Source organism: Chaetodon trifascialis, chromosome 14 (assembly GCF_039877785.1).
Source record: "Chaetodon trifascialis isolate fChaTrf1 chromosome 14, fChaTrf1.hap1, whole genome shotgun sequence".
NCBI lineage: Eukaryota > Metazoa > Chordata > Actinopteri > Chaetodontiformes > Chaetodontidae > Chaetodon > Chaetodon trifascialis.
Genome location: NC_092069.1, coordinates 13937086 through 13962404, shown reverse-complemented (window position 1 = coordinate 13962404; position 25319 = coordinate 13937086). Strand labels below are relative to the sequence as shown.

At 42.6% G+C, this 25319-nt stretch overlaps 3 protein-coding genes across 3 annotated transcripts; 2 read left to right on the top strand and 1 right to left on the bottom strand.

Annotated features, from left to right (window-relative positions):
• Positions 1-7078: 7078 nt before the first annotated feature.
• Positions 7079-8763, top strand: arf6b (ADP-ribosylation factor 6b). Its single transcript, XM_070979440.1, has one exon. The coding sequence runs from the start codon at positions 7218-7220 to the stop codon at positions 7743-7745; it is 528 nt and encodes a 175-aa protein (XP_070835541.1). The 5' UTR covers positions 7079-7217; the 3' UTR covers positions 7746-8763.
• A 7207-nt stretch (positions 8764-15970) lies between these two features.
• On the bottom strand, positions 15971-18087 carry vcpkmt (valosin containing protein lysine (K) methyltransferase). The gene is made up of 5 exons (XM_070979436.1): positions 17811-18087; positions 17525-17638; positions 17353-17425; positions 17114-17233; positions 15971-17016 (listed from the first exon to the last, which is right to left on the bottom strand). The coding sequence occupies exons 1-5, from the start codon at positions 18065-18067 to the stop codon at positions 16912-16914; spliced, it is 669 nt and encodes a 222-aa protein (XP_070835537.1). The 5' UTR covers positions 18068-18087; the 3' UTR covers positions 15971-16911.
• Positions 18088-18811: 724 nt separating this feature from the next.
• Positions 18812-25171, top strand: msh4 (mutS homolog 4). Its single transcript, XM_070978566.1, has 21 exons — positions 18812-18865; positions 19023-19053; positions 19129-19290; positions 19371-19534; positions 19635-19745; positions 19945-20060; positions 20148-20321; positions 20416-20588; positions 20695-20762; positions 20909-20983; positions 21132-21196; positions 21288-21457; positions 21575-21711; positions 21886-21989; positions 22686-22810; positions 23528-23728; positions 23841-23959; positions 24054-24182; positions 24359-24533; positions 24617-24705; positions 24974-25171. The coding sequence occupies exons 1-21, from the start codon at positions 18812-18814 to the stop codon at positions 25169-25171; spliced, it is 2640 nt and encodes an 879-aa protein (XP_070834667.1).
• Positions 25172-25319: the final 148 nt, after the last annotated feature.

Below are 25319 nucleotides of genomic sequence, written 5' to 3'. Positions count from 1 at the left end.
AAGCATTGCTGTATTTTCGTGCATCTCTTCATTCATAAAAAATACACCTGTGTCCACAAAAGAGAGTGCAAATAAAGTTTTTAAATGGAACAGCAGCAAAAGAATAAATCTATATGTTTATATCTACATAAACATAAACGTCCAACGTGAACGGACCATCAAGATCTTGATCAGTCTGCCAGATCTCTTGCTGTGTCGCTCTCATTTGTAGCATGATCATAAAACAGCACACACAAGATTATCAGATTATACTATTACTATCTATTTTACTATTATTTAACTATACTACAATCTATTTTATATTGACATTGCAGTGTCTCTGTATTTTTGTGTCAGTGTTGATTTTAAGTATAAACCTCAAATTTCTAATCTTATTTATATTTGAATCCCAGTCCCTCTGAGCATAACTTTGGCTCTCATAGTCTCAAAGCATATGGTGCATTATATATGTTTATATGCAACGTTTAACTGTCCACATTTCAAATTGGTTAAAAACATGTCTGCCACTGAATCAGTTCCTCCTCCTTCTACCAAATTGCATTCCCCTACCTTAAAGAGGTAGGTCCTGCCTCCATAATCCAGGGAAAAAGTAGTGATTAAAGCAGTGATGTATCATATAAATACTCATTCATAAACATATCTGACACATGTATGATATGACCAGTTGCTCAATATTGATCATTTCTGGATTATCCTTATCATTTTGTAATCATTTCCAAAATTAGCATTTTCTGTAAGTGATGTTTTTGATGAGCTATATGTGCAATCATCTCAGTTGATGAGTAACAATATTTTAAAAGAAATGTGATTTGGATGAGTATTGATGAGCTGATTCTGTGCGAGAAATGAATGAGATTCTGAAAAGAAGTGCATATGGTGCTTAAACCGCATCTGAACATCACACAAATGCAGTGTTTAATATTAAACCTCATAGGCCGGAGACTAAAAAACAGAAGTGAAATTTCTGTGTAAGCTGATGAGGAAGAAAGCTGTGGTTTAACAAGAGAGTTCAAACGGATAAACAATGTCAGATGATTTCAAGTAAAAGTAATACAGACAGTTAACTTCCTATTCAGTTACTGTTACAGTCACTGACATTAACTCAGTCAGGAAGAGAACGGGACGGTTCAGGGAAAGAGGGCAGTTCAGTGGAAAATAGCTTACTCAGAAAAGCCAACTGCGTTCTTTTACCAGTCAGAGCGCTTCAAGCTTATCTGGGCACTCCATCGAACAACTGCATCTTGATATTGTCACTGCAATGTGTTTGGTGCATGTGAACATACATGCAGCTCACGAGTGATGCTCCTCAGCAGCAGGTGAAAAGAAGCATCTGGCGACTCTGTGTTTATTAGAGGACACGGTTGTCGACTCTTTGTCCTAAAAGTGGAAAAGTGTTATCAGCTGCATGTTAAGGCAAATTAAACAAGTCAACAGATAATGCCAGCTTTAGTTTCTAGTGCAGTATAAACATCAAGAAGTTGAGAAAACTCTAAATTTCTGGGGGGCAGAAACAAGTTGTGATGGCAACATACATATACATATACATATACATATACATATACATATACAAATATATACATATACATACAGACACACAGACACACACATAGATAGATAGATAGATAGATAGATAGATAGATAGATAGATAGATAGATAGATAGATAGATAGATAGATAGATAGATAGATAGATAGATAGATAATGATGATTTTTACATTTTGTTATCACAGAAAATGTATAAAAATGATGACAATGGGACTTTTGCTGGGGTTTGTACCAAACAAGCATGTTCCTTTGCACTTGGAGAATATGAGTTGCAAGCTGAGACATCTCTGTAGCACCATAATGCACTGTGCTGTGACACATTTTACCTTACCTAACAGCTGCCTGCTGCAGTGAAGACAAGCACTGATGTGTCAACCAAAACAGTAAAGTGTCATGAGCAGTTATTGTGCGAGACAAGGAGTGGAACATGAGCTGAACGTCACTCTAAAGCTGTAGATTCAGGTGGTAACGCTCAGCAGGTTCGTCTCAATGAGCAACCCATGTCACAAACATCCTGAAGCCGTCCAAAGGTGAATCACTCTGATCCACATGACTTTTGAACTCTGAAAACAGATCAAAATAGATTCATCTGAGGCAGGCTGGCATTTCACAATTTGAAAAGGGTGCTCATACTGAAAGTGGAAGTCCAGATAAGACCGTTTTATTTCTGGATGCTGAGAAGGGTTGTGACAGGGTGGACTGACCACATTTACTTGGCGTAGTGCCCTGGTTTGGCCTTGGAGAAAATCAGATTTAAAATTGATAAATATAATAGTTCAAACTAACACTGTTATATCAAAACCCCTCAGCTTGTTCAGGGGAACACTCCAGGGGTGCCCACTGTCACACCCCTTATTAGCTGGCCTTAATCATGGCACAGTTTCTTCCAACACTTATAAAATTATTGGAAGTCTGATACTCTTAGAAAGACTGAAAGGCACAGTCCTCCTCAAGGGAATGCATTTCATGATTCACCTTGTGGCATTACTTATCTTGGCATAAAAGTCACTCCAGACATAAATGACCTCTTTCCAGAGAACTATGGTTAAATTTTAACATCTGTATCAGGTGTATTAGACCTGCTAAAAGATACCCATAACCCATTCGTCAGGAATGCTTCAAGAGATTTTGTCCTGGTATGGGTGAGCCTGGCTTTAGATTCTGGGCCGAGAGAAGGATTAAGAAAGTTATGCATTATGTATAATGATCTACTTTATAGTTTTGATGATTTACAGAAAGTGGACAGACAGTGGCGCAGCAGGTATTGTGCTCACAGCAAGAAGGTCGGCGGTTCGATTCCCGGGTCGGGCCTTTCTGTCTGAAGTTTGCATGTTCCTTCCGTGCATGCGTGAGTTCTCTCCGGGTACTCCGGCTTCCTCCCACAGACCAAAAACATGCTCATTAGCTTAACTGGTGACTCTGAATTTCCCTTAGGTTTGAGTGTGAGCGTGAATGGTTGTCTGTCTTGTGTGTTGCCCTGCGATCGACTGGCAACCGGTCCGTGATGTACCCCGCCTCTCGCCCGCTGACAGCTGGGATAGGCCCCAGCCCCCCCGCAACCCTGAAAGGGATAGGCGGTATAGAAAATGGATGGATGGATGGATTTACAGAGAATGTACAATATCACACACAGCACACGAATATATTCCTAGAAATAAGGAGCGAACTACAAAATAGGCACAAAGTCGGTTCCTCATGAGCTTCATAACATAACTGTTTCATTTTTAACTCGCAGACTCACACACACGAGGATCCGTGATGACTGATATGGGAATCATGATGTAAGTAATAGATACAAATATGGGTGACACGAGTGATGATTTAATAACATCGATTAGAACATTTCACGGTGTAAAGGAGTCTGGTGTGAATGAGATATGACATGAAATCTGAAACATTTTTGCTGTTGTTGTTCTGTTCTACGATAATAAGTAGACGTTAACAGAACTTTCTCACTTTGAAGCAACTCAAAGCAAATGCTTGCTTGGTTTGGTGGTGCAGTTTTTCTTTAAATTCTTGTCATTTCTATTTCTGAGGTCAAACCATTTGTAATCCTCATTTTTGCCAGTGGATGTAAATGAGTGCTTTTACAGTGGCCTCCTGGTGCAAAAGGAACACGGCCCAACATGCTGCCATAGAGGAAACCTGCTTAGTCTGTCTAATTCAACCCAGGATTCTTGGAACCTGCAAAAGGCCAAAGCCCCTGCTGATATAGACTTACTGCAATCAACCCTAAAATCTACACTGAGTAAAAACAAGTATGATGTGGAAAGATGCTCGGCTTCTCTTGTGTGTGCATGTCTGTGTAAAAGAGGAAGACTGTAAATATGATGAAAGTGCGTGACTACTGTTGCTTGAGAGACACAGAGATTTGCACGAGTCTGTTGATGAGCTGCGTGTTGTGCTGCTGGTGTCCCATGTTGCCCTCCATCTGGATGAGTTTCATGATCGACACCCTTCCTCTTCTTCATACCCTGCCTCAGCAACCTAGGCAAAACAGATATTTCACTATGCACAGCAAGGATGTCTCAATAATATTCAAATGTCTCCATGTAAAACAGGCCACTTTAAGGGGAAACGTTATCAAGAAATGGACAAATGTGCCTGCATTTATAGTTATTACAAGAAATATGGGGCTATTGAATACGGGTGTTAACAGCTGGATTAACCTGCGTGAAAGGTGCTGCACTTTGGCACACTTTGGTATATTCAAATTAGAGGCTGCATGTGGAACACACCTAAACACACCCATCTATCATGGGGCATCAAAGGGTATTTAGTAAACCGAAACAGATGGGTGTGTAGAGGGCACTGATAAGAAACACCCAATAAACCTTTAGCTTTGTTCTGTATGTAAGAACATAAATACATAAAGAATGTTGCATAAATAAACTTTGATCTGACTGAAAATGACCTTTTCGTGTACAGAGGGAGCAGGTCCACTTCTAGAGAATCTACCATGTTGCACCACCACGATCTACAGCAGCCTAGAAAGGACAAACCAAACACAGGCTCTTGAGAGGGCCTTTCACATTTTTACATTACCTGAAGACTCCAACATGTTTATTAAAGGAAGGGTGAGCGGAGGGGTGTTCAGTCAGGTGCAATCTGCAACTTCCTCGCTAGATGTCACTAAATCCTACACACTGGTCATTCAAGTTAATGATTTGTACCCTTATAATGAAGAGGTATCAATAACATTTCCATATAAAATACATTTTGTCACGTGAATACATGAATGAAATGTGGAAATAATGGTCTTGATTGGTTTAATCTTGAGAGACTCTTCCACTTTAAACTCACAGGGAAATATCAGAAGCTACCTTTCATTTTGTTAAAATGAAAGTCATTGTCATCCCCACCCACTGACGTAGTTTGAACTGGTTGATTCAAAAACAAGATAAGATCCAGGTGATCAAACTTTTAACGCTGAAAGCATGAGCATATGTCCATTAGGGTTTGGAGATAAAATGTGTTTTGTTAAAGAGGAGTTTAACAAAACACCAAAAACATAGAGAGATAAGCAAGGCAGACAAGAGGAAACGCTAAATGATTAAACGGGACTGACTGACACTGAACTGTGTAGGTGTGCACAGATTAAATAGAACAGTCATCGTGAACAGTATTAAATTTAACATGTGACTTCATCACAGGCCAGAATGTCTGCTGTGAAAAATGACATTCTCTTTGAATTTGCTCATGATGTCAATGATTGCAGATTGCCACCCGATGAAATATAAAACGATATCTGTCACTTTGTTAAACAAAGTCGAAGTCTAGTCAAAATGTCTGTAATGCAATAAAATACCTGTAGCTGTGGTGTCATCCTCTTTTTATATTTCCTTGATATGCCCAGTATACATTTTTTTAAATGCATGTTGGCCTTCTCAGTTATTCAGAACCCCATATTTTTCAAAAAACCAAGCCAGTTTTGGCCTGCTTGAATGTGTAAAGGGCATGGCAGTATGGGAAGGCTAAAAGTAATTAAGATATTTTGTGGCTTCAGAATAGCAGACTCAGTCTTCTCTGTAAGTGATTCATGCTTATGAATGTGTATGACATGGTAATGATGTCGTAATTCATTGGAAATGACTAGTTGTCTGTTGTTAACTATTCCACATGCTTGATTATTAATGAAAATGTGTTTCATTGCGATAGTGAAACTAAAGCAAGTGCTGTAGTGCAGCCGTACATGGGACTGGCTCACTGTAGGAGGGATAGCTGCCACAAGGGGGCGATGTTACCCTTTACATACATAGAGAGTTACTCAAATACTCTAATGAAAGAATCAAACATTAGATTCTGAAAATGTCATCCATACCATCTACTTCTTTCAGTGTCTAAATAAAAACGTTCTTGTATTCAATGTGGTCACTCCAGTGGAACCTAAAAGAAAATACTGACATCATTTAGCGGACAAAATTTTGAGTGAAGCATTCCATTATATTCAAGCAGTTGGTTAATTGCTGTTAAGGTACATTAAATAATAATCAAATACATGATTTACAATGAAGAAACGCGGCATTTTGTGTCCTGTCGGTATGGGTATTTCATTATTTATCCCGTGAGTCGTGGATACCCCAGACAGTGAGAGCTGTACTCGGCAGCAGGAGCTGAATAAAGTAGACGGGAGGAAGTGGCGGTTAATGCAGCTCCACACCTTTCCGGTGTAGCAGCACTGCGACCAGCTCGACTTAAAGGAGAAAGACGAGAGCTGGGTGTATGTATCGAGACAGGAGGGAGAGATAGGAGGTAAATTACTTCTATTTCAATTAAGTGTGTAATTCAGAAAGATATGAGCTAAAGATTTTGTCACGGTTGCTCGTATTTTATGTCCAGATATGAGTAGTTTGCAACAGCTAACTACCGTTATCCAGTTAGCTTAAGGCTAGCTTGCTAGGCAACAAGCTAGCTAATGTTAGCTTGCTAGCCTCCTTTAGCAGCCATGAGCGGTAGCTTGCTAATTTGGCATGTCTGACCCTCCTCCTAAATCTATTTTTCAGGGGGACAAGAAGTGGAGTTTCGCGAGTGGATACATGTGTTGCTGAGTCACTGTGGATTTTTCCCCCCGAAGTCGTGCCCTCCATTGCGGTGAAGTTACCCGGCTCGACGCTTAATGGACTAGCCGCAGAAAGCTGATTTTTCTCCTCCGGTAGCCGTGAAGAGAACAAGGGCGCACCCGATGAGGAGGACCGCCAGACACAAACATCACAAGGAAGTCAGAAGCAACGCTACAGCGGCTTTTTCGGGGCCTTATGCAAACACCGTGTCTGCCCTCTGCAGTTTTTAATCGCCACGGCCCGTCTCTGTCTCGCAGTTTAACGTTGATTTGGGCAACAAAATGAACGTCCTGCAACAGCTGCTGCCAAGTTCTTAGTGTAACCGTGCCATGTTGTGTGCAGGCCCCGCAAACATTGTGATACTCTGAACATAAATGCCCCAGCACTTCACAGGACGCACTGACTCTCAAGTGAAAAGTCCCAAAGTACTGTGTTAGATTTTAACATGAGTGTGCATTTTTGACTTTGCCCTTCCCCACGTTTGCTCCTTACTGAGTCATGTCTTCACGAGTAAGCCCATGAACTGAAGTTCTGCTCAAAGTGAATAATCATCAGCACGGTATCGGACATTTTTCTCGTTAGGAACAAAGTATTTATGCGCAAGAGTTCAAAATGGGGAAAGTGCTCTCCAAAATATTTGGCAACAAGGAGATGAGAATATTAATGCTTGGACTCGATGCAGCTGGAAAGACAACAATCCTTTACAAACTGAAACTCGGACAGTCTGTCACCACAATCCCCACAGTCGGCTTCAATGTGGAGACTGTCACCTACAAAAATGTCAAGTTCAACGTCTGGGATGTTGGAGGCCAAGATAAGATTCGTCCTCTGTGGCGACACTACTACACGGGCACCCAAGGGTTAATTTTCGTGGTGGATTGCGCGGACAGGGATCGCATCGACGAGGCAAGGCAGGAACTTCACCGCATCATCAATGACCGGGAGATGAGGGATGCCATCATCTTGATATTCGCCAATAAGCAAGACCTTCCGGATGCCATGAAGCCGCATGAAATCCAGGAGAAGCTCGGATTGACCCGCATCAGAGATAGGAATTGGTATGTTCAGCCCTCCTGTGCGACCACAGGTGATGGACTGTATGAGGGCTTGACATGGCTAACCTCGAATTACAAATCTTAATGATTGAGTGCAGACTGTTTTAGGTCGAAACTATAACAACGTTGCAAGTAACAAAATAAATAACTTCTCAAAATGAATATGGTTAAGAAAAAGTTGATTATCTCCCGTTTATTTTTAATACTACTTTTCCCCCATGACTAATTTATCTTAAACTGGGTTTGCTGGCTTAAAGTTTGCTTGTACTCTGTAGCAGGCCTGTATCACAGTCATTGTTTTGGGGCTTGCTTGATTGGTCCTGATGTTAAAGCCACAGAGATCACCGTCTTTGCCTATTCCTTTCCCTATTTTATATTATTTTTCTAATGAAGCTGAGGTTTTTATCTTCACTCTTGGACTAAAGCTTGTTTCAAGGTTCTCCAGTCTCTGTTGAATTGGATCTTTTCTTTCTTTTCTTCTAAGGTGAGATCTTTTAATTTCATGTAGCCTGCGTGAAGGAATTTGACATTTGTTTAAACACAGTACTGTGATGAAAAGTATTTCTTCTCGATGGTATTGACTGAAAGTGTTCACCATTGCTTACATTTCATCGTCATCAGTCTTGGCATTAGAGAAAAAGAATGACTTCAGGTTTTGTTACCCCTCCCAATCCCCTTATGTGGGCTATATAGTTTTCTGATTGACCTTTCGTGTCGCGTCTTGATACCTAATTGTGCTGAATATTCAACGAATAGGCCTCCAGTAACTCTTAAACATGCTTGCCGGGATGCATTTTTAATTTTGGGTAACACGTAGACAGTCGACTCAGTCTTTCCAAAGGAATGTCATTCAGCTCTGAGCTCTCTCAATCTGATACCACAGTTGATTAGTCTCAGTATTGGGACATTATATGATAGCCTATATCTGTAGCATGAGTACGGAAGTACAGTAACCCCACATCAGAGTCCATCTGTAGTGCAGTCAGAGGGAGCTGTTTACCGGTGAAATGTTGAAGACACCCTGTGGTGCAGCTCTTACTCCTATTTTGACTGGGGGAACCATGTACAGAACAATGTCATTGTAATGTCTTATTAAAAAAGTGATTTTAAATCTGTTGCGTCTGTTTTTGTTTGTTTCAAGGATTAAAAGGCAGTTTATGTAATTAGGCCTGTGTGTGAGATCAAACCATTTGCAGATTGTAAGTAGCGCAGCATAATATATGAACTGTGGTTTAAAAAAAAATATGGGAAAGTTTCAAGAATGCTTCAAAGTAGAAGTCTGCAATTTTAAAATTCTCTTGGGTTTTAATGCTATTGGGCAGATTCTTCATAAAGGGTTTATGTCCACCCTCAGACTAAGTTGCTGGCCTCAGTTCCCTCGCCAGTAAATGGGAAAATGTACAAAACAGGAAGTCCAACTGCTGGTCTTTTTGGAGCTACAACAGAGCCACATGATAGTTTGCATGAGAGTCGGAGGGGCAGCGGAGACGTACAGCTGAATTGTGAATTCTTTTTGAATACTGTGTGTTGGTTGTGGGCCACAGTTAAGTTGATGCTGAGCTGTCAGCTGTAGCTTCCTGAGTTTTCTTTTGGTCATGGACTGGTATTAAAAAAGCAAGTCTCAGTTTTCATTCAGTGAGAATGATGTCTGAATCAGGGCTGCTGTTGAGAAATGAAAAGGGGTACAGGCTAAAAAAAAAAAAGTCAGATTGTGAGTAATGTGATTTCTTGAGCGACGGGACACAGCGAGTAAAGTCTGAATGACCTGTGAAGAAATGCCAGTAGTTACTGCGGCCTTTTATGGCATTTCTCTAAACAAGGAGCCACTCACCGCCATGTTTTTTTTCCACGTAATCATGAGCAGAACGAGTGTAATGATAACAACACAAAAGTAAGGAGCTTTCAACACGCTAAAATATCAATACCTGCTGGCAGAGCAGGAGGATGAGGCCCACTTCCTTTATTATTTCTTTATTATTACCCTTTTCTACTGTGACAAAACACTGACCTTATTTAATTCTGGATGCTCCTGCTGAACAGACATTTCTCCTAAGCTTTAGTCTGTATACTACTCTATAATTACTAGGTCATCACATTTTCACTGCAAAAAGAATGTTTAGGTATTTCAGGGAAATATTCCTTTGAAAGCTGAATTTGTCTGTTCAAAGTCTGAGACAGACACCGCTGTGGAGGAATGTTTTAGTTTCCATTAAAGCTGATTAACGAGAGTGTTTTCACTCCTGACAAAGACAGGATTGACGGTGACAAATGGTGTGACTGCTGTGTTTCGGGCTACAAAAGATTACTTCGTATTATTCTGCAGATTTTGAAGGATTTTTTTTCCGCTCGGCACACTGAAGGGCACTGTGTCTTTGCCAGTGTTTTACACATCCACGTAAAAACTGGCACTATGTAAGCTGCTCAGAAAGCACAGTTTGTTTTTGTTTTGTTTTTTTGATTTACAAGAATGCTCAGTCCATCTCGCGTGCGTACGAGCGATGTGCTTGCAGCATTCACTGACAGTCAGGCACCGTATCCTTGGGTGTGCATGTGTCTGCATCCACAGACGTTCGGGTCTGTAATCACAGTGGCATCGGCTGTGTGGAAAATCTGGTGCTAAGCAAGTTTCTGTCGAGGCCTCAGGATGTTTGCTTTAGCACCACAGAGGTTTCCGTCAGAAGGTCAGGTGACACGGGCAGATATGACTCCGCTGCTACGGAAGATGCTTCACACGACCCACACACAGTTGTGATTTAAATGCTCCGTTTAAAAAAAAAAAAAAAGGACCAGTAATTGAAATGATCAGCCACACTGCAAGTCTAGAGACTAAGCTTCTGAGGGTTTTTGTAAATACTTGCTTTCAGTAAGGGCTGGGTCAAAGGCCTCCGTTATAGAAGCTGATGGCAGTTTAATTGGGCTGTAATGGCTACTTTGGTTCCCACCACTTCATTACAACCATATGATCCTCACAGCTTTATTGGCAACGCTTGGGCCCCTGGGGCAAGGACAGAGACTGTAAGCAAGGTTTTATGACCTGTCCTCTGTAAAGATGAGACCTATTGGCCCTTCTTCCAACTTCCTCTGTGCTCAGCTGGAATTCCTTGCACCTCCTGAGAGGAAAGGTTAGGAATGGGTTTCAGGTCGAAGAAGGAAGCTCATTAATAAGCACTTTGTGTAATAGGTCTCATTCCTCTTGGAGTGAAGGTGGGAAGAACGTGGTTGTGCTCACTGCAGTGCTGCAACAGGTTCTTTCAGCATCTCTCGATGCCGAGCGCTTGATTTACAACTCACAAAACAACAAGGCGAATGACTTAAATGCTTCCACTGATTTGCACAAGAATGTGTATGACAGATTTGTCTTAGGCAGCCAGAATGCTTGTTTGTTGGGGCAGTTCCTATGACAACGGCCCAATGGGATGTCTGCCAGTGTGGCCTGGTGTTTTTGGTATCACATAGGTGGCTGACTATGCTGCAAGTTTCCAGCCAGTTGCTCTGTTCTATACAGAGAGAGAAATCGAAAGAGACCCCCACTTTTTCTCCTTCTCGCACTGACCCCTCGCCCTTCATTAGTCAACTTGACGAAGATCTGAAACAGCTCAGGGGTGACTGGTGAGTGGTGTTACAGCTGCACTGCTGACACGCCTATAGCCTGAATTTTGCTTGTGGCTTTCAGGGTGTGGTTTGTCTTCCTCACTTGTCTTCACTTCCTCTTAACTCCAGCTGCAGGGTAACATTCGAGCAGGTAGCGCTAATATGCTACTCATTTCATTTGTGAATAAAGTCATCGCTGGCTTAATCCACAGTTTGATAGCCACACCCGGCTGGATAATCACTGCAGGATTTGTGATGCATGCAGACACAGATATTCTGCTGCAAATGGACGAGCACCGTTATTAAAGCGCTTTATTTATCTGCCAAATGGTAGGAGGGAACACCTACTCTAAGCCACAGTTCACACAGCTTGGTTCAGTGGCTGCTTATCCCCAAGGACAGGAAAACTTCTCTGTCCTCTGGTAAAGTTGTCCACACCTTCGGTAGCCTCCTCAAGTGAGCTGTTGAATAATGAACTCACACAGAGCTCAGAAAGCAGGTCCGGAAGTGGCTGGAAGTTGTTTCGGGTTTCCTGCTGAGCCTAACGTTCTTGAATGCCATGCTAAATGTAAACCCGTGGTCGCCTTGACACACGTGCACTCTTTTCTGTCTGGCTTTGTTTTGACTGCAGGTGTTTCAGCGCAGGCTCCACTGAGAAATGTTGTGGTTTTAATAGGCGCTGTGCTGTGGTATTGGCCGGCTAAATAAGGGCGAAAATGTGAGGCTGGGAAGTCCAAGGTGCACTCTGGGCATTGCTCCAAAGTGCATTCCATTCATATCTGCAACTGAAGGTTACTTGCTGTGGTGAAATTACAAATTCAGGGAAGCAGAAAATTATTCTGAAGTGTTGGAAGTCTGTATGACATAGCCAATTTGTTTTTTAATGGGTAAATCAAGTGCTCATACAAGCACTAACTACAGAATTTAAGCCAGTAACCATACTGTTATGTTGGTACAGTTTCACTGGCCTATAATCAGATTTATTTTTCCACTTTAAAAACCATCCAATCTAAGTCCCATTACATTATCTAAGCCTCGGGGCTTCTATTTATATTCCATTATGTGAAAACCTGAAATTTGTCCACATGGATCCTCTTGAGAATTGCAGGATGTTTAACGCAGCTGTGTGAGAGTGTTGACCAGTTTGTGCTTGGACTCGTACGCTGTGTTTTTCCAGCTGTAACACTCAGAGGGTAAAGAGGATCATAGCTGAGTGTTGAGCATCTTGCCTTCAGACGTAAGCAGTGCTACAGTATAAGAGAAGGAGGGGGCAGGCATTATAGATGGTGCTGCAGTCTGTTGGCTGCAAGGAACATAAATCTAAGTGCATCTGTTTCGGAAGCAAATGAAATCACTTGTTTTTTCAGTTGCCCCGAGGCTTATTCATACACACACAGAGCACTGACCTCTGCCATGGGGTGCCTGTAATTTGACTGAACATAACCTCCTCTACACTCAGAAACACTTCAAATGTACAGTGACAGAAGCAGGAGTCATTCATGCAGCTTCAGTATCCACCAGCCGCATGTGTTCACTCACAGCCTCCACACACATGGTCTGACAGAATGATGAAGATCCATGCAAAGCAACCTCAAAGGCTTCCCTCAGCAGCTTGCCATCACCACTGTCACACTCCATGACTGACTACATCTGACAAGATCACTGTAATTACAGAGGAGGCAGTGTTTCGAGTGACAGTGCGTCTGGATTAGACAACAGTTTGGGGCTTGGGAAGAAATCTCAGATCTTTGGCAAGTCAGGCGCTGCTGCTCACACACACACACACACACACACACACACACACACACACACATAGAGTTCAGATTCAGACTACTGAGAGGTAATGACTCAGGGAAACGCTACACACACACACAAACACACACTGCTCCCCTCCCTTCTGCAGCTCTCCTCTCGGTGCTGGGCCGCCACACATCCTAATGATGACAAATACATCAATGCACTAGAATGCTGTAGGGACAGCAGTCACAGGCAGTCAACTCTTCACGAAACCTGCGCTATTTCGTGCAAGGGATCAATACACCATCACATTTTCACTGATACCATGTTGGAGCCAACCCCTTGTTGACCGACACATTTGACCCTCACACACACACACACACACACACATCACTAACATTACAGCCAGTTTATTCTAACACTTTCAAACCTAACACACGTTTGTGTTGTTTGACTGTCAAATATAATTATTCAAATTCTGTTGCTACAAAAATGAAAGAGAGGATTTTTTTTTTCTCACACTGCTAATATTACTGTATTAACAGGAATGGAAGAAGGGGGCAAGTGTGCACAATATTCTCACAGTACTGGATTTGTGTCCCCTCTCAACTGCAGCACAGCTGTCTTAACAGCCCTCCTCCTGTTCCCCTGCAGGGGGGGTGAGGGGAGAGGGTGGAGTCAGCATTGTGTTTCTATAAGCTAGTTGTCCCGTCGCTGGCACTGTACCACCTCTTGCTTTTAAATGCACGAAGAGAGTGCCACGAATGATTGCTGCTGTTGCTTCTCATTATTGGAGATGGGGACAGAGAGCTGCAGAACAACTCTAATCACATGCTCTGTTTTGGAACCGAGCGCCGGCCTGTTGTCTCTTTGTGCGGCGGAAAGTTCAGTGGGCTTCCGTTTGTCATGTGAAAGAGAGAAGGGCGCTCTGTGCGCGTGGAAAGAGCGGTGGTGGTTCACATTTGCAGGATCAGAGGAGTCACACATTTATGCAAGCTTCTTCTATTTTTAATCAGCCCAGTTTGATGTCTATTCTTGAGCCACTCCCTAATAGTTAGTGAGAAAATGAGTCTTCCTTTCTGGAGCAGCGTCTCTCTTGGCTCCAGGCAGCGTATAGAGAGTGACACAAAGGATCTTCTGTGTCACTTGGCTGTGATGCAGCATGAGTAGAGCGCACCACACTGGCTGCATGGAGTCAGACTCTCCTCCACCCATCTGGTTTGGAGGGGTGCTGCACTGCTCCCTCATGTTTTCTTGTTTTGAAACAACTAGGGAAGATGCATGTGGATAACAGAGGCCATGCCTGTTTTTATGTGGAGACTGGCTTGGGGTTGAGTTGCACATGAATCTCAAAGATTCCTGCAAAATTAATCAGTCACTAAAGACAAAACAGCCACCGTGTATTTCATGAATACGTCATAATAACCTGAAAGCAGTGCACCGTGTGGCCTACTCAGCTATCTAACAGGACTGCCTTGACCTTACTGCAGGTTTTCCAGGCAGGTAAATGTTACTTCCACTAATAGCACCATCTGTTGGCAGGAAAATGCCCCCATTCTGTCTTGGTGCATGCAGCACATACGCCACATGTTCAGTAATGAATGTTTACGGTCACCAGAATCAACTGTAATGTGTATATGATAACAGATTAGAGACACCGCTGCTTCACTGTGGGCTGTCCTCATTTACTGTGAGCCTCCCTGTATTCCCCTGCAGTGCTAGCCTAATTAGCCAACCGCAAGAAGACTATAACTACATCATTTTAATTATTTTTAGTTAACATTTAAGGAGAAGAGAACACCAGAGAGACTGAAAAATAGATTCTAAATGATTTGACTGAGAGCTATGGGTGGCTGGGAGGGGGTGAAATGTTGACACAGAAAAGTGGAGCTCCCCTCTACTCCTCTAATCTCCCCAATAACCCCTCTGGGTTCTGTCCCCACCACACTGGGGGGACATGGACTTAATACCAGCTGTGAGTCTGATTAATTAGCTGACCATATCCTGGTCAAAGCCAAAGGAGACCTCAATAGTAGCCTGATTCTCATTGTAACAGTCCAGCTGCCCCAGACAGAAGTGAGAGGGTAGAGGGGGGCCACAGGGAGTGATTATCTTATATGAGCCACTGTAGTCATTTATAGTAGCTGTACAAAAAATAGGCAATTAATTTCACTCTATTCCTCTTGTGATAGGCTGTATCATCAACCTAGGCCTACAGGGATTCAGGGGTCAGGTTGCCAAACTATGATTTAGCTGTATGACACCTCTATCTTTCTGCAAGTGCAGATTTCAAACATATCACAACCACATGTTGGGATATTTTTTGCACGAATCTGTACGTTTTCGGATGAGCAAACAGCTGCTCATGGATTTAAATGGCGATTCAGGATGAATAAACTCTATACACAAAGCTAAAGCATCTGCAGCGGTACATGTTCCCGTTATAGTAAAACAACCTAACCATTAAAGTCAGGAATATTCATGGGTCTGAGGCTCTGTGCCATCACAGATGTTCCTGCCTTACAGTATCAGCAGATTTCAGGCAAGCAGGTTAGCTCTGCACTCCTGGATCCCCACAGAGAAATACAAGGATGAGCATGAGGAGCATCTTATTAATGCATAATCAAACCTGGCTCAATGTATTTTTCTGTAAAGCAATGATTATTTAATGGGAGCTTTGGTGTGAACCCCGACCCGTCAACTTCAGCATTAACATTTTTATTTGGTCTGAGTGTTGGAGGCCACCCTGCTCATTACACTACAGCTCCACTGTGTAAACAGAGAGCAGCATGAAAGGCTGTGAGGGGCCCCTGCATGCCTGTGGGAGTATGGGGCGTACTTCATGGTTTATGCTTGAAAAAGAGCCGTAATCTTCCAGCTAATCTGGGGCTTGGAGTGGAATTCCCCTCGCATGCAGGGCAAAAGCTTTCAGCAGAGCTGGCATACACTATGTTTTAAAAACCGGGTAAGCTACACAAATATAAGGATCGTGAATTTTAGTCCTGATTTATTTTCCCACCTCTGTCAATGCAGCAAGTTTTAATAATGTAGGAACAACATTGGCATCACAATTCAAATTAATATTGTTCTGAAATAACCATCTTCATATTATCAATCTGTCATAATACTGAACATTTACAGTTGAATGTTTTGGGGTTTTTTTTTGCTTTTTAAGAACTATTGCCCCCTAGTGCTCCAGATGAGGAGTGACTGAATGAGTGTGCCACATTCACAATTAGAAGAAATCATGCCTATTATGGTGAGATCCACACTGACAGGAACATATGGCTGTCAGTAGATGCTCATTTCTGTCTCAGGACATAAGGGTGTTGAACAATTCCCAACTACCATGTGACTGTGTGTGTTATCCCAATGTAATAACCCACGACACAGACTGTTTAAACATGCACAGCAGAAGAGGGCAGTGCTCAAGAGCAAAAGCATGGTCAGACTCATGTTTGGAGCTTCTTGCAGTTTCCTGAGCTGTAAACTCGACTTCTGGTGTTTTCCATTAAATACAAAGAAAAATAAATGTCTAACATTTGTGAGGCGAACCCTCAGCCTCAAACATCCAAATGGATGGCTTGGTTCAGTCCCTTCCTTGTCTCTGTTTGTGACATATTAAAGACCTGATCTTATTAAAGATACGGAGTATCTGTGCTTGCACATGTCTGCCATCTATCTTCACAGCCCTACAATTACATGGCCAATGAAACTTCATAAAAAACAATCAAACATCAAGACAGTGTTTTGGGATATATCAAAATATTTTCTTTAAAAATACATTTTTATAGAAAGTGCAGAAACAAAGATACACTGATTAATCCACACAGGGCAGTACAGACTTCAAATTTTCTATTTCACAATCTGATCTGCATGTGGTAACACTAATTTCCAGCAGGGACAAATTTCACCACACGAGCTCAGACTTTTCTTCGGATGTGCAAGATGCGGATGTCTGGACTGCTAAACTCTGGGTCTTGCTTGTCTGAAGGGATGTCCTCACAGCTGAAGTTCTGTTGCAGCAACTACAAGACAACACAATGATTCACTAAGAAATATCTCAGCTTCTTAACATTTATTTGTTTAAGTATTTACAAATGAAGCACACAGATGGGTTCTCACCTCAAAAAACTGCCTTTCTACTTTTGGGTTGACGCCCTCGGTGCGTTGCTCATAGCAGCAAATGATGCAGGTCTCTGGTCCAGAGAGCAGCTTCAAGCTCTCCACCAGTGGAACAACAGACTGTGTGGGCAGAAGAAATAAGTCACAAGGTTTTATCTGTGTTCTGTTTTGCAGTGGTGGTGATACAGTGCAAATGGTCTTGTTGAGAGAAGTTTAGGTCAAGAACTATAGCAAATTACCTGCTCATAATAGATGCAATCTGCCATAAGGACATAATGTGGGGGAGGCATGAACTCAGACACATCTTCACCCCTTTAAAGAGAGTAGAACACAATTAGCATTTGAATATGTCTCATAATATTTTGACCATTCCAATCCAAGAACATATAAAATAGAAATACAAGTACAAACCATTTCAGTACCTTGACAGTAACTGATCCACTAGTGATAAGTGCCTGGTTGTCCTGGATGTTCACCCTCAGGAGGGTCTGCAAGTCCTCCAGGTCAGTCACAGTCACTTGAGCTCTATGGGATTTAATAAAGAATAATACAAACTATCTATCCACACAATGCAAAGCAAGGGGGTACGAACTACTAGCTAGTGGTTAAACTGGAACAAATTGATGATGCACATGTGTATTAATATGTAAACTAGTGTCACACGTGGGCACACAAATTAGCCAGATATCCAGCTCACCCCAGTGTTGCTGCCATCAGACCAACAACTCCTGTCCCAGCTCCTAACTCCACCACCCTGCTGCCAGCCCACACGTTCACTCCCGAGGACGGATCATAAAATTGTTTCGTCTCTAAATATTTTGCTAGAACGATGGCTGCATCCCAAACAACACAGCCAACGTCTCCCATGTAGCACTGCTTCATTTTTAAGGTACAGCCGTCGTTTTTCTCAATTTCTCTAACGAAATAGTGGCTATCATCTGCTTCGCCCGCCATGTTTGCCGCGACAGGAACAAGAAGAGGACTTCCGGTCCGATTTTCCAGACTAAAAGACGATGCTTTAAAACGAAAACTTTATTTAGTTTAGAACAAATTATAATGAAAGCAGCTATTCATTCAGTTGAATACTCTCAGTGGTCATATTTGTTCAAGTAAAAGTCAGTCAGTTTTTCGATAAAAGTGATACGTTACTTTTTTATTATTCATACGTTTAGTCAACAGTGGTGTTATGTACAAGTTGTTTTCAGAATAAAGTCACGGCCTTGACCTCAAAGTCTGCCACACGCCACATTTGTGATATTGAGAACAGAAATTGATGCCATGCTTACTCATGATGTGCATGATTTCAAGAAGTTATTTTCGTACAGTATAAACGACAACGACTATGAAATCAACCATACTGCCATATAACTAAACATGTAAATAATGTAAATCACGTGTAGATGTTAGCTGCTCGTGCAAGGACGATATGACGCGCGAATTTGGCCAGTTCGTTCGGCATGGCGGTTTCTAGAAGCTAGCTGTGTAGCTGCAAGTAAGTTCGGCTCTTTATACCTACTAACCGGCTTTTGTGAGGTTTTAAAATGTTTAGAAGCAGCACAGAGGAGGTAACAGCCGGCAGTGACACCCCAGAATGTGGACACCCCTGGAGGGTGTCCTCAGCGGACAGAAGCGGGCTAAATGAAACTACGTCATATGATCCTGCATCAGCCTCCTCTGGCTCATCCCACCAAAGTAAAGATGAGGGCAGTTCGAGATCCACCCAAGGTCCACCGCTCCCCCGGATGTCCTCAGGTGACTTTATGGACAGCCAGAGTTTGAGCTAACACTAGCACCTTTGATTGTGTCCAGCATGAGTGGGGCCACCCAATGTGACGTTAGAGGTAGTAACGTAAAATACAACATCAATGTTGTATAACCGCTATTAAATTCTCTGAATGTGTTTTCATAGCGGGTCACAGCAGGACTGTGGGGTCACATTTGTAAGGTTAAAAACCTTGTCTCTTGCCAGGGCACTGCAGTAATAGTATGACACGCATCCTCTCCTCTCGACATAGGTCAGCTCCATTACAGCAGGACAAATCCGTCTCTCCTTGCATCTACCTCAGACAGCTCCTCCATTCGCAGCCATGGCGCAACACCAAGACTCAGGAGGTCTCTGGGGTCTGCTGGGGCCACAGGCTCACACCCTGCACGGACACCAATGACTGATCATACAGGTAGGTCTGCACTAAATGTTTCATTGTGTGCCATCTTTGCTGAAGCTATATTACCAATTATGATTCCTCTGTTTTTGCAGCAACAAGTTGCTCCTCTGCGACCATGACCTCTGGTGCCTCCGTGATTGTGGCACTGGTTGAAGGGCGTGGTTTGGCCAGGGGAGAGATTGGCATGGCCAGTTTAAACTTGAAATGTCCAGAGCTTGTACTCTCTCAGTTTGCAGACACTGGGACATATGCCAAGGTGACCCATTCATTGTCTAAAGCTATAAACTGCATGCTTGATTGGCTGCACACCAAAGTCGAGGGAACTTCTGCCTCATTCATGTATTATTCTTCTGAAGGTCATAACCAAGATTCACATCTTGGTGCCACTGGAAATACTCATGCCAGACACAGCCAGTGAGAAGGGAAAAGGGACAAAACTGTTCAACCTCATCACAGAGAACTTCCCGGTACCTGTGCATATTGATTAAAACACGCAGCTCATTCAAACGCTTTTAAAGCAGAAAGTAGCTGACTCATTCACTCTTGCTTAGCACTGCTGTTAATTGTGTATGGTGTGTTTCGCCTTTTGCACATTGTGTTCTTATTAACTCTTAGTGTGAGGTAATATGTGCATTTTATAAAGTTTTTTGTTTGTTTGTTTTTCAGGGAGTAGCTTTCACTGCTATCCAAAGGAAGTATTTTAATGAGAGGAAAGGACTGGAGTACATTCAGCAGCTGTGTGCTGCAGAATTTGGCACTGTCTTCATGGAAGTGCAAGCTAAGTACGCCACTGAGTGCAATAGTGTATAGAAATAGATGTGCTGTAGTGCTATAATTTTTTTTATTACCAAATGTCATGATTTGTTCAGGTATTACTGCCTAGCAGCAGCTGCTGCTTTGCTGAAATATTTAGAGTTCATCCAGAACTCTGTGTACGCTGCCAAGTCTCTCAAAGTGAGCTTTAAAGGGAGCGAGCAGACGGCAATGATTGACTCGACATCTGCTTCTAACTTGGAGCTTGTGGTCAACAACAGAGACCACAGGTAAGAGGGCCAGACTATGACAGCTATCTTTGTACATGTTGTTCTTGTATAATCACAGTGTTCAGCCTGTTTGTCTCTGGGTATTTGTGTATAGGAGTGAACATAGTCTTTTAGGGGTATTAAACCACACTAAAACACCAGGTGGTGCTAGAAGGTTGCGCTCCAATATTCTGGAGCCTTTGGTTGATGTGGACACCATCAACATACGCTTGGACACCATACAAGAGCTGCTGCAGGACGAGGAGCTCTTTTTCAGCCTGAAGAATGGTGAGGAACAAGCACAAAGTGTTTCTAATCACACATTAACATCGTGCATTATTGCAGACAAGAGTGCAACACTGTATTTGAATATCTGTTCCTTTGCTCTCTTTAGCCATAGGTCACTTCCTTGACACTGACCAGCTGCTCTCTGTTCTTGTCCAAATCCCAAAGCAGGAAACAGTATGTACACCACCTTCATCACCGATTATACTTCATGATTTCAATGCATGTCTTATCATGAGTTGAATTCATGTGTGTTTTTTTGAAATGCTCACAGTAAATGCAAAAATTGTGCATATGTATTTTATTATATTATATTTCCACAGGTTCAGGTCGCTGAGGCAAAAATTACACATGTCATTCAGCTGAAACACACATTGGATCTGATGCCACGGTTAAGGGTTTGTGTCTGTTCATATACATGAAATTAGTACAAAATTATCCTACATGAGAGGGAATGAGAGGGAAAAAAGCATATTTACTCCACAAAACTCATAATTAGAACGCAAATAGTGAATATTTTCAGCTTTATGAACACTTTATGAACAGTTGGTGTTGAAGAACTGCAACACAGCTCTGCTGAAGGCATACAGCACCTCACTGGACGACAACAGGTATGAAGCCTTGTGCTTATGTCAGACATAAAGGTGCTATCATGTGCTGTCTACAGACTTCATCCACTGTATATATTTGTTTCCACCTCAGGTTTGACATGATCCTAGAGCAGATCAAGACTGTGATTAATGATGACACCACCTACCTGAGGGGGAGCCTGAACATGCGCACCCAGAAGTGTTATGCTGTCCGCCCCAACATCAACGAGTTCCTTGATATTGCGCGCAGAGCTTACACTGAGATAGTGGATGACATTGCAGGTGTTCGTTCTGTTTGCTCAGTTAATTTCTTTAGTTCATGTTTATATGTGTTAGCTTAAGGCATTTAAGGCAAATCTATTTATTCCTCAAAGCTGAGGGAATGGCTTTGTGTTGCAGGCTTAGTGAACCAACTGGGAGAGAAATATGGTCTGCCAATGCGCACCAGCTTCAGCACAGCTCGAGGTTTCTTCATCCAGATGAAACTTGAAGGAGTCATCTTGCCTGAAGGCAAACTCCCCTCAGAGTTTATTAAGGTATAGTTGACTAAAGGCAGGGATGGTGAGAACACTGAGAGTTCACGACTAATTAAGAACAGAAAAAAGGATAACTACATCAGATGTGAAAGTTAAATTGCCTCCGAGTGGGCAATAAACTTTGATTCACTGAATGGATTAAAAAAAACTGGGTCTCAACATCTGCCCCCTCAGGCAACCAAGCACAAGAACAACTATGGCTTCACCACTGCGGACCTGATGAAGATGAACGACCGCTGTGATGAGGCCCTGAGGGAGATCTTTCACATGTCTTATGTGTGAGGAGATCAACACCCTGTGACTTACACACATACACAGTCATGCACTGTATGCACTGAAGTTCACTTTACTGAATGTTCAAAGAAAGATTACTTTGAACCAGGGCTGTCCTTGACTAAAGGAGTAATGAGTAATCATGGGATTTCTTCAAGCTATCAGTACATTTAATGTGTCAGTTTTCTTCTGGAATTCTTTTCATCTCATAGATGAATTTGATTATGTAGAAGTGTGCCTAAACTCAAAGCTGGTCCTCAATAATATGGTTTTGATGCCAGATATGTGACAATTGTTTTGCTGGAGTGATTTAATCCCCAGATGGAAGGCCACAAAATATTTCTTATAATATTTCTAAGTGGACATAAACCTTAACAACCAATTAGTCAACTCTTTCATTAAAAGTATGCCACTGCAAGTTACTTTTCTCTATCTAAGCAACTTTTCATCTCATCAACTGATTTAGTTTAACCTCCTAGGACCTGGCGTCCACATATGTGGACATCACATTTTGGGTTGTCTAGATCACAATTAGTCTAAATAGCAAAGAGAAATTAAAAATGCATGCCATGCAAAAAGTTCGGGTCTTTGGAGGTTAATATATTTTGTACTGCTTTGTGTCCAGTAGAGGGCGCTGCTGGTTAGATATTATTTTACTTCAGTGCTTTGCCCCTGCAGCAGCTTAACCTGTCTCCATACAGGGTTATATGTCAACTGTTGAACACTGTCCACGAGCACATCCACTGCCTTTACAAGCTCTCCGATGCTGTATCCATGCTGGACATGCTGCTGTCACTGGCCACTGCATGCACCATCTCAGACTATGGTAAATATGAATGTTGATTTCTAATCTGATGTCAGTCAAACTGTTAAAGCAACCTGGAAGAAGTCTGATGTTGTTTTAGGGAGTGGTGCATGCACGTAAGGCAGCAACCAGCCAACATCACACATGACAGCCAAAAACTGCTCCACTGAGCTGGCAGCTCTGCTTGCCTCACCTCTTTTTTTTTTTGCAAGGGTTGTGGACAGCACCAGCCAGGTCAGCCATGTGGGTGGTGGTCCTCAGCTGTCTAGAAGCGTATCTCCATAGACATGTGCTGAGTGCCGGCCCCTTTCTATCCTAGCCAGTTTGTACTCAGATTACCCTTGTTACATAAGTGAGCACTGGCGTGCTGTATTCACCGAGACAAATCTCCCCAGCAGAGGAGCATGCTGTCTGTAACCACTGCACACACCTCCCTCAGAAATATATCTTTTATTCACATATGGCACACCTTTTGGTTAACCAACCAGCCATTCATTCCATAAGAATTGAATCGTTTTGATGAAATTGCAGGCCTGTCTTTATATGAAATGTACATAGCATAGGTAATCACTGAGTCACAGTTTAGGTATACAGGTTTGTAACAAACAAATGAACACACAGGAGCCAAACTCTAACTCAGCGTAGCCGTATTTGAATGCATCATCACATGGAAATGCATCAGAGAGTCAACAAATTGAGCTACTTTTGATTGTTGCCTTTTTCTGCTGTGTCTGCCAGTACGCCCGGAGTTCACAGACACGTTGGCCATCAAGCAGGGTCGTCACCCCATTCTGGAGCGAATGGCTGGACAACAGTCTGTATCGAACAATAGCTACATCTCCGAGGGCAGCAACTTTGTCATCATCACTGGGCCCAACATGAGCGGAAAATCCACCTACCTCAAACAGGTGGCGTTGTGTCAGATCATGGCTCAGATAGGTCAGCAGCAAAACCTTTCAGCCGTACATGAATTTGGAGTGCAAAGCTGCACTTTGCTTTGCTTTGAAATGACTTGATTTTTGTGAGCGAAGCCCTTGCATTACTATTCCAGGCTCTTTTGTTCCTGCCGAGTACGCCTCGTTTCGTGTCGCCGATCAGATTTTCACCAGAATTGGTGTGGATGATGATTTTGAAACCAACTCTTCCACTTTCATGTTGGAAATGAAGGAGGTACGTACAGTACGGCTGTTCACATTCTTGAATTATGTTTATGAGGGGAAAGAAATCATTAAATAATCATTGGCTGCTTGTTCCATTCCCAAAGATCTCTTACATCATCCACAACGTAAGCGACAGGTCCCTGATCATCGTAGATGAGTTGGGGCGTGGTACCAGTGCTGAGGAGGGGATTGGCATATGTCACTCTGTTTGTGAATTCCTGCTTAGCCTCAAGGTAGAGTGTGCCTCTATCTATTCCTACACTGCCAGTCCTTTTTTAGAAAATGAAAAGCAGATAAGTAAGATTCCTGTGCTTTTATAACAACCATTTAACTCTACATAAATACAGGAAGAGTGCATGTTTTGCCGTGTCTTAATCTTTAATGTGTACTGTTTCCCATCTTTTTGCAGGCATTCACCCTGTTTGCCACACACTTCCTTGAGCTGTGCCAGCTCGAGTCTCTTTATCCAAACGTAGAGAACCAGCACATGGAGGTTCAGCACACACGCAGTGGTGAGACCGGTGCTGAGAGTATGGTGTTTACATACTTGCTGAGTCGAGGATGCGCTGAAGAAAGACGCTATGGTACAGAGTCAGTGAAATCTAAGTACAGTCCTGTTGAAACTGATCATAGAAATGCTTACAGAGCTTGTTTTTTGCTCTTGTAGGTCTGAGAGCAGCAGAAATGACTGCACTTCCCTCAAACATAATCCAAGAGGCAAAAATAATTGCCTCCAAAGTTAGCCAGCAGCTTTTGGTATGGTTCATTACCGTCACATTTTCTGCCATTAATAATGTTCTAGTGTCATTGATGCCATGTGCTAGTGCTTTTACAGCATGTCCCACATTAGTAAGACAAGCTTTCATTTACAAGAAGCAAATATTAGAGCCCTAGAGAGTCAAATGCTGTGCTGTGGCCTCATGAGAGAGACCACAAATATTGCTGTGTACTATAAGTAATCCTGGTTTATACCAGAGAAGTGCTGGAAAAATGGACAAGACGGTTCGGTTTATTATTGTTTTAGGCCAAACATCACAGGGATCCAGAAACACAGAGGCAGAGAGCTGTGTACCACCTGGCCACCCGCCTCCTGCAGACTGCCAGGAACTCCAGACTGGACCCTGACAGCTTGCGTATGTATCTGAAGGGCCTGAAGAAGCAGTATGAGGCAGAGCTGCTGGCAGCAGGGCAGCCGACATCCACTGACACAGAGGAGGAATGACTGACTCAGCCGAACCGTGGGGAGGGGCAGTGATACACCGATCACTGCCAGATGATCATTACAGGGCTATTTGTGTTTATAAGTTACCTTATTTGATAGAGAATTGATTCATTTGAATTCCATTGTCCATCTGTGTCTTTTTGACCAT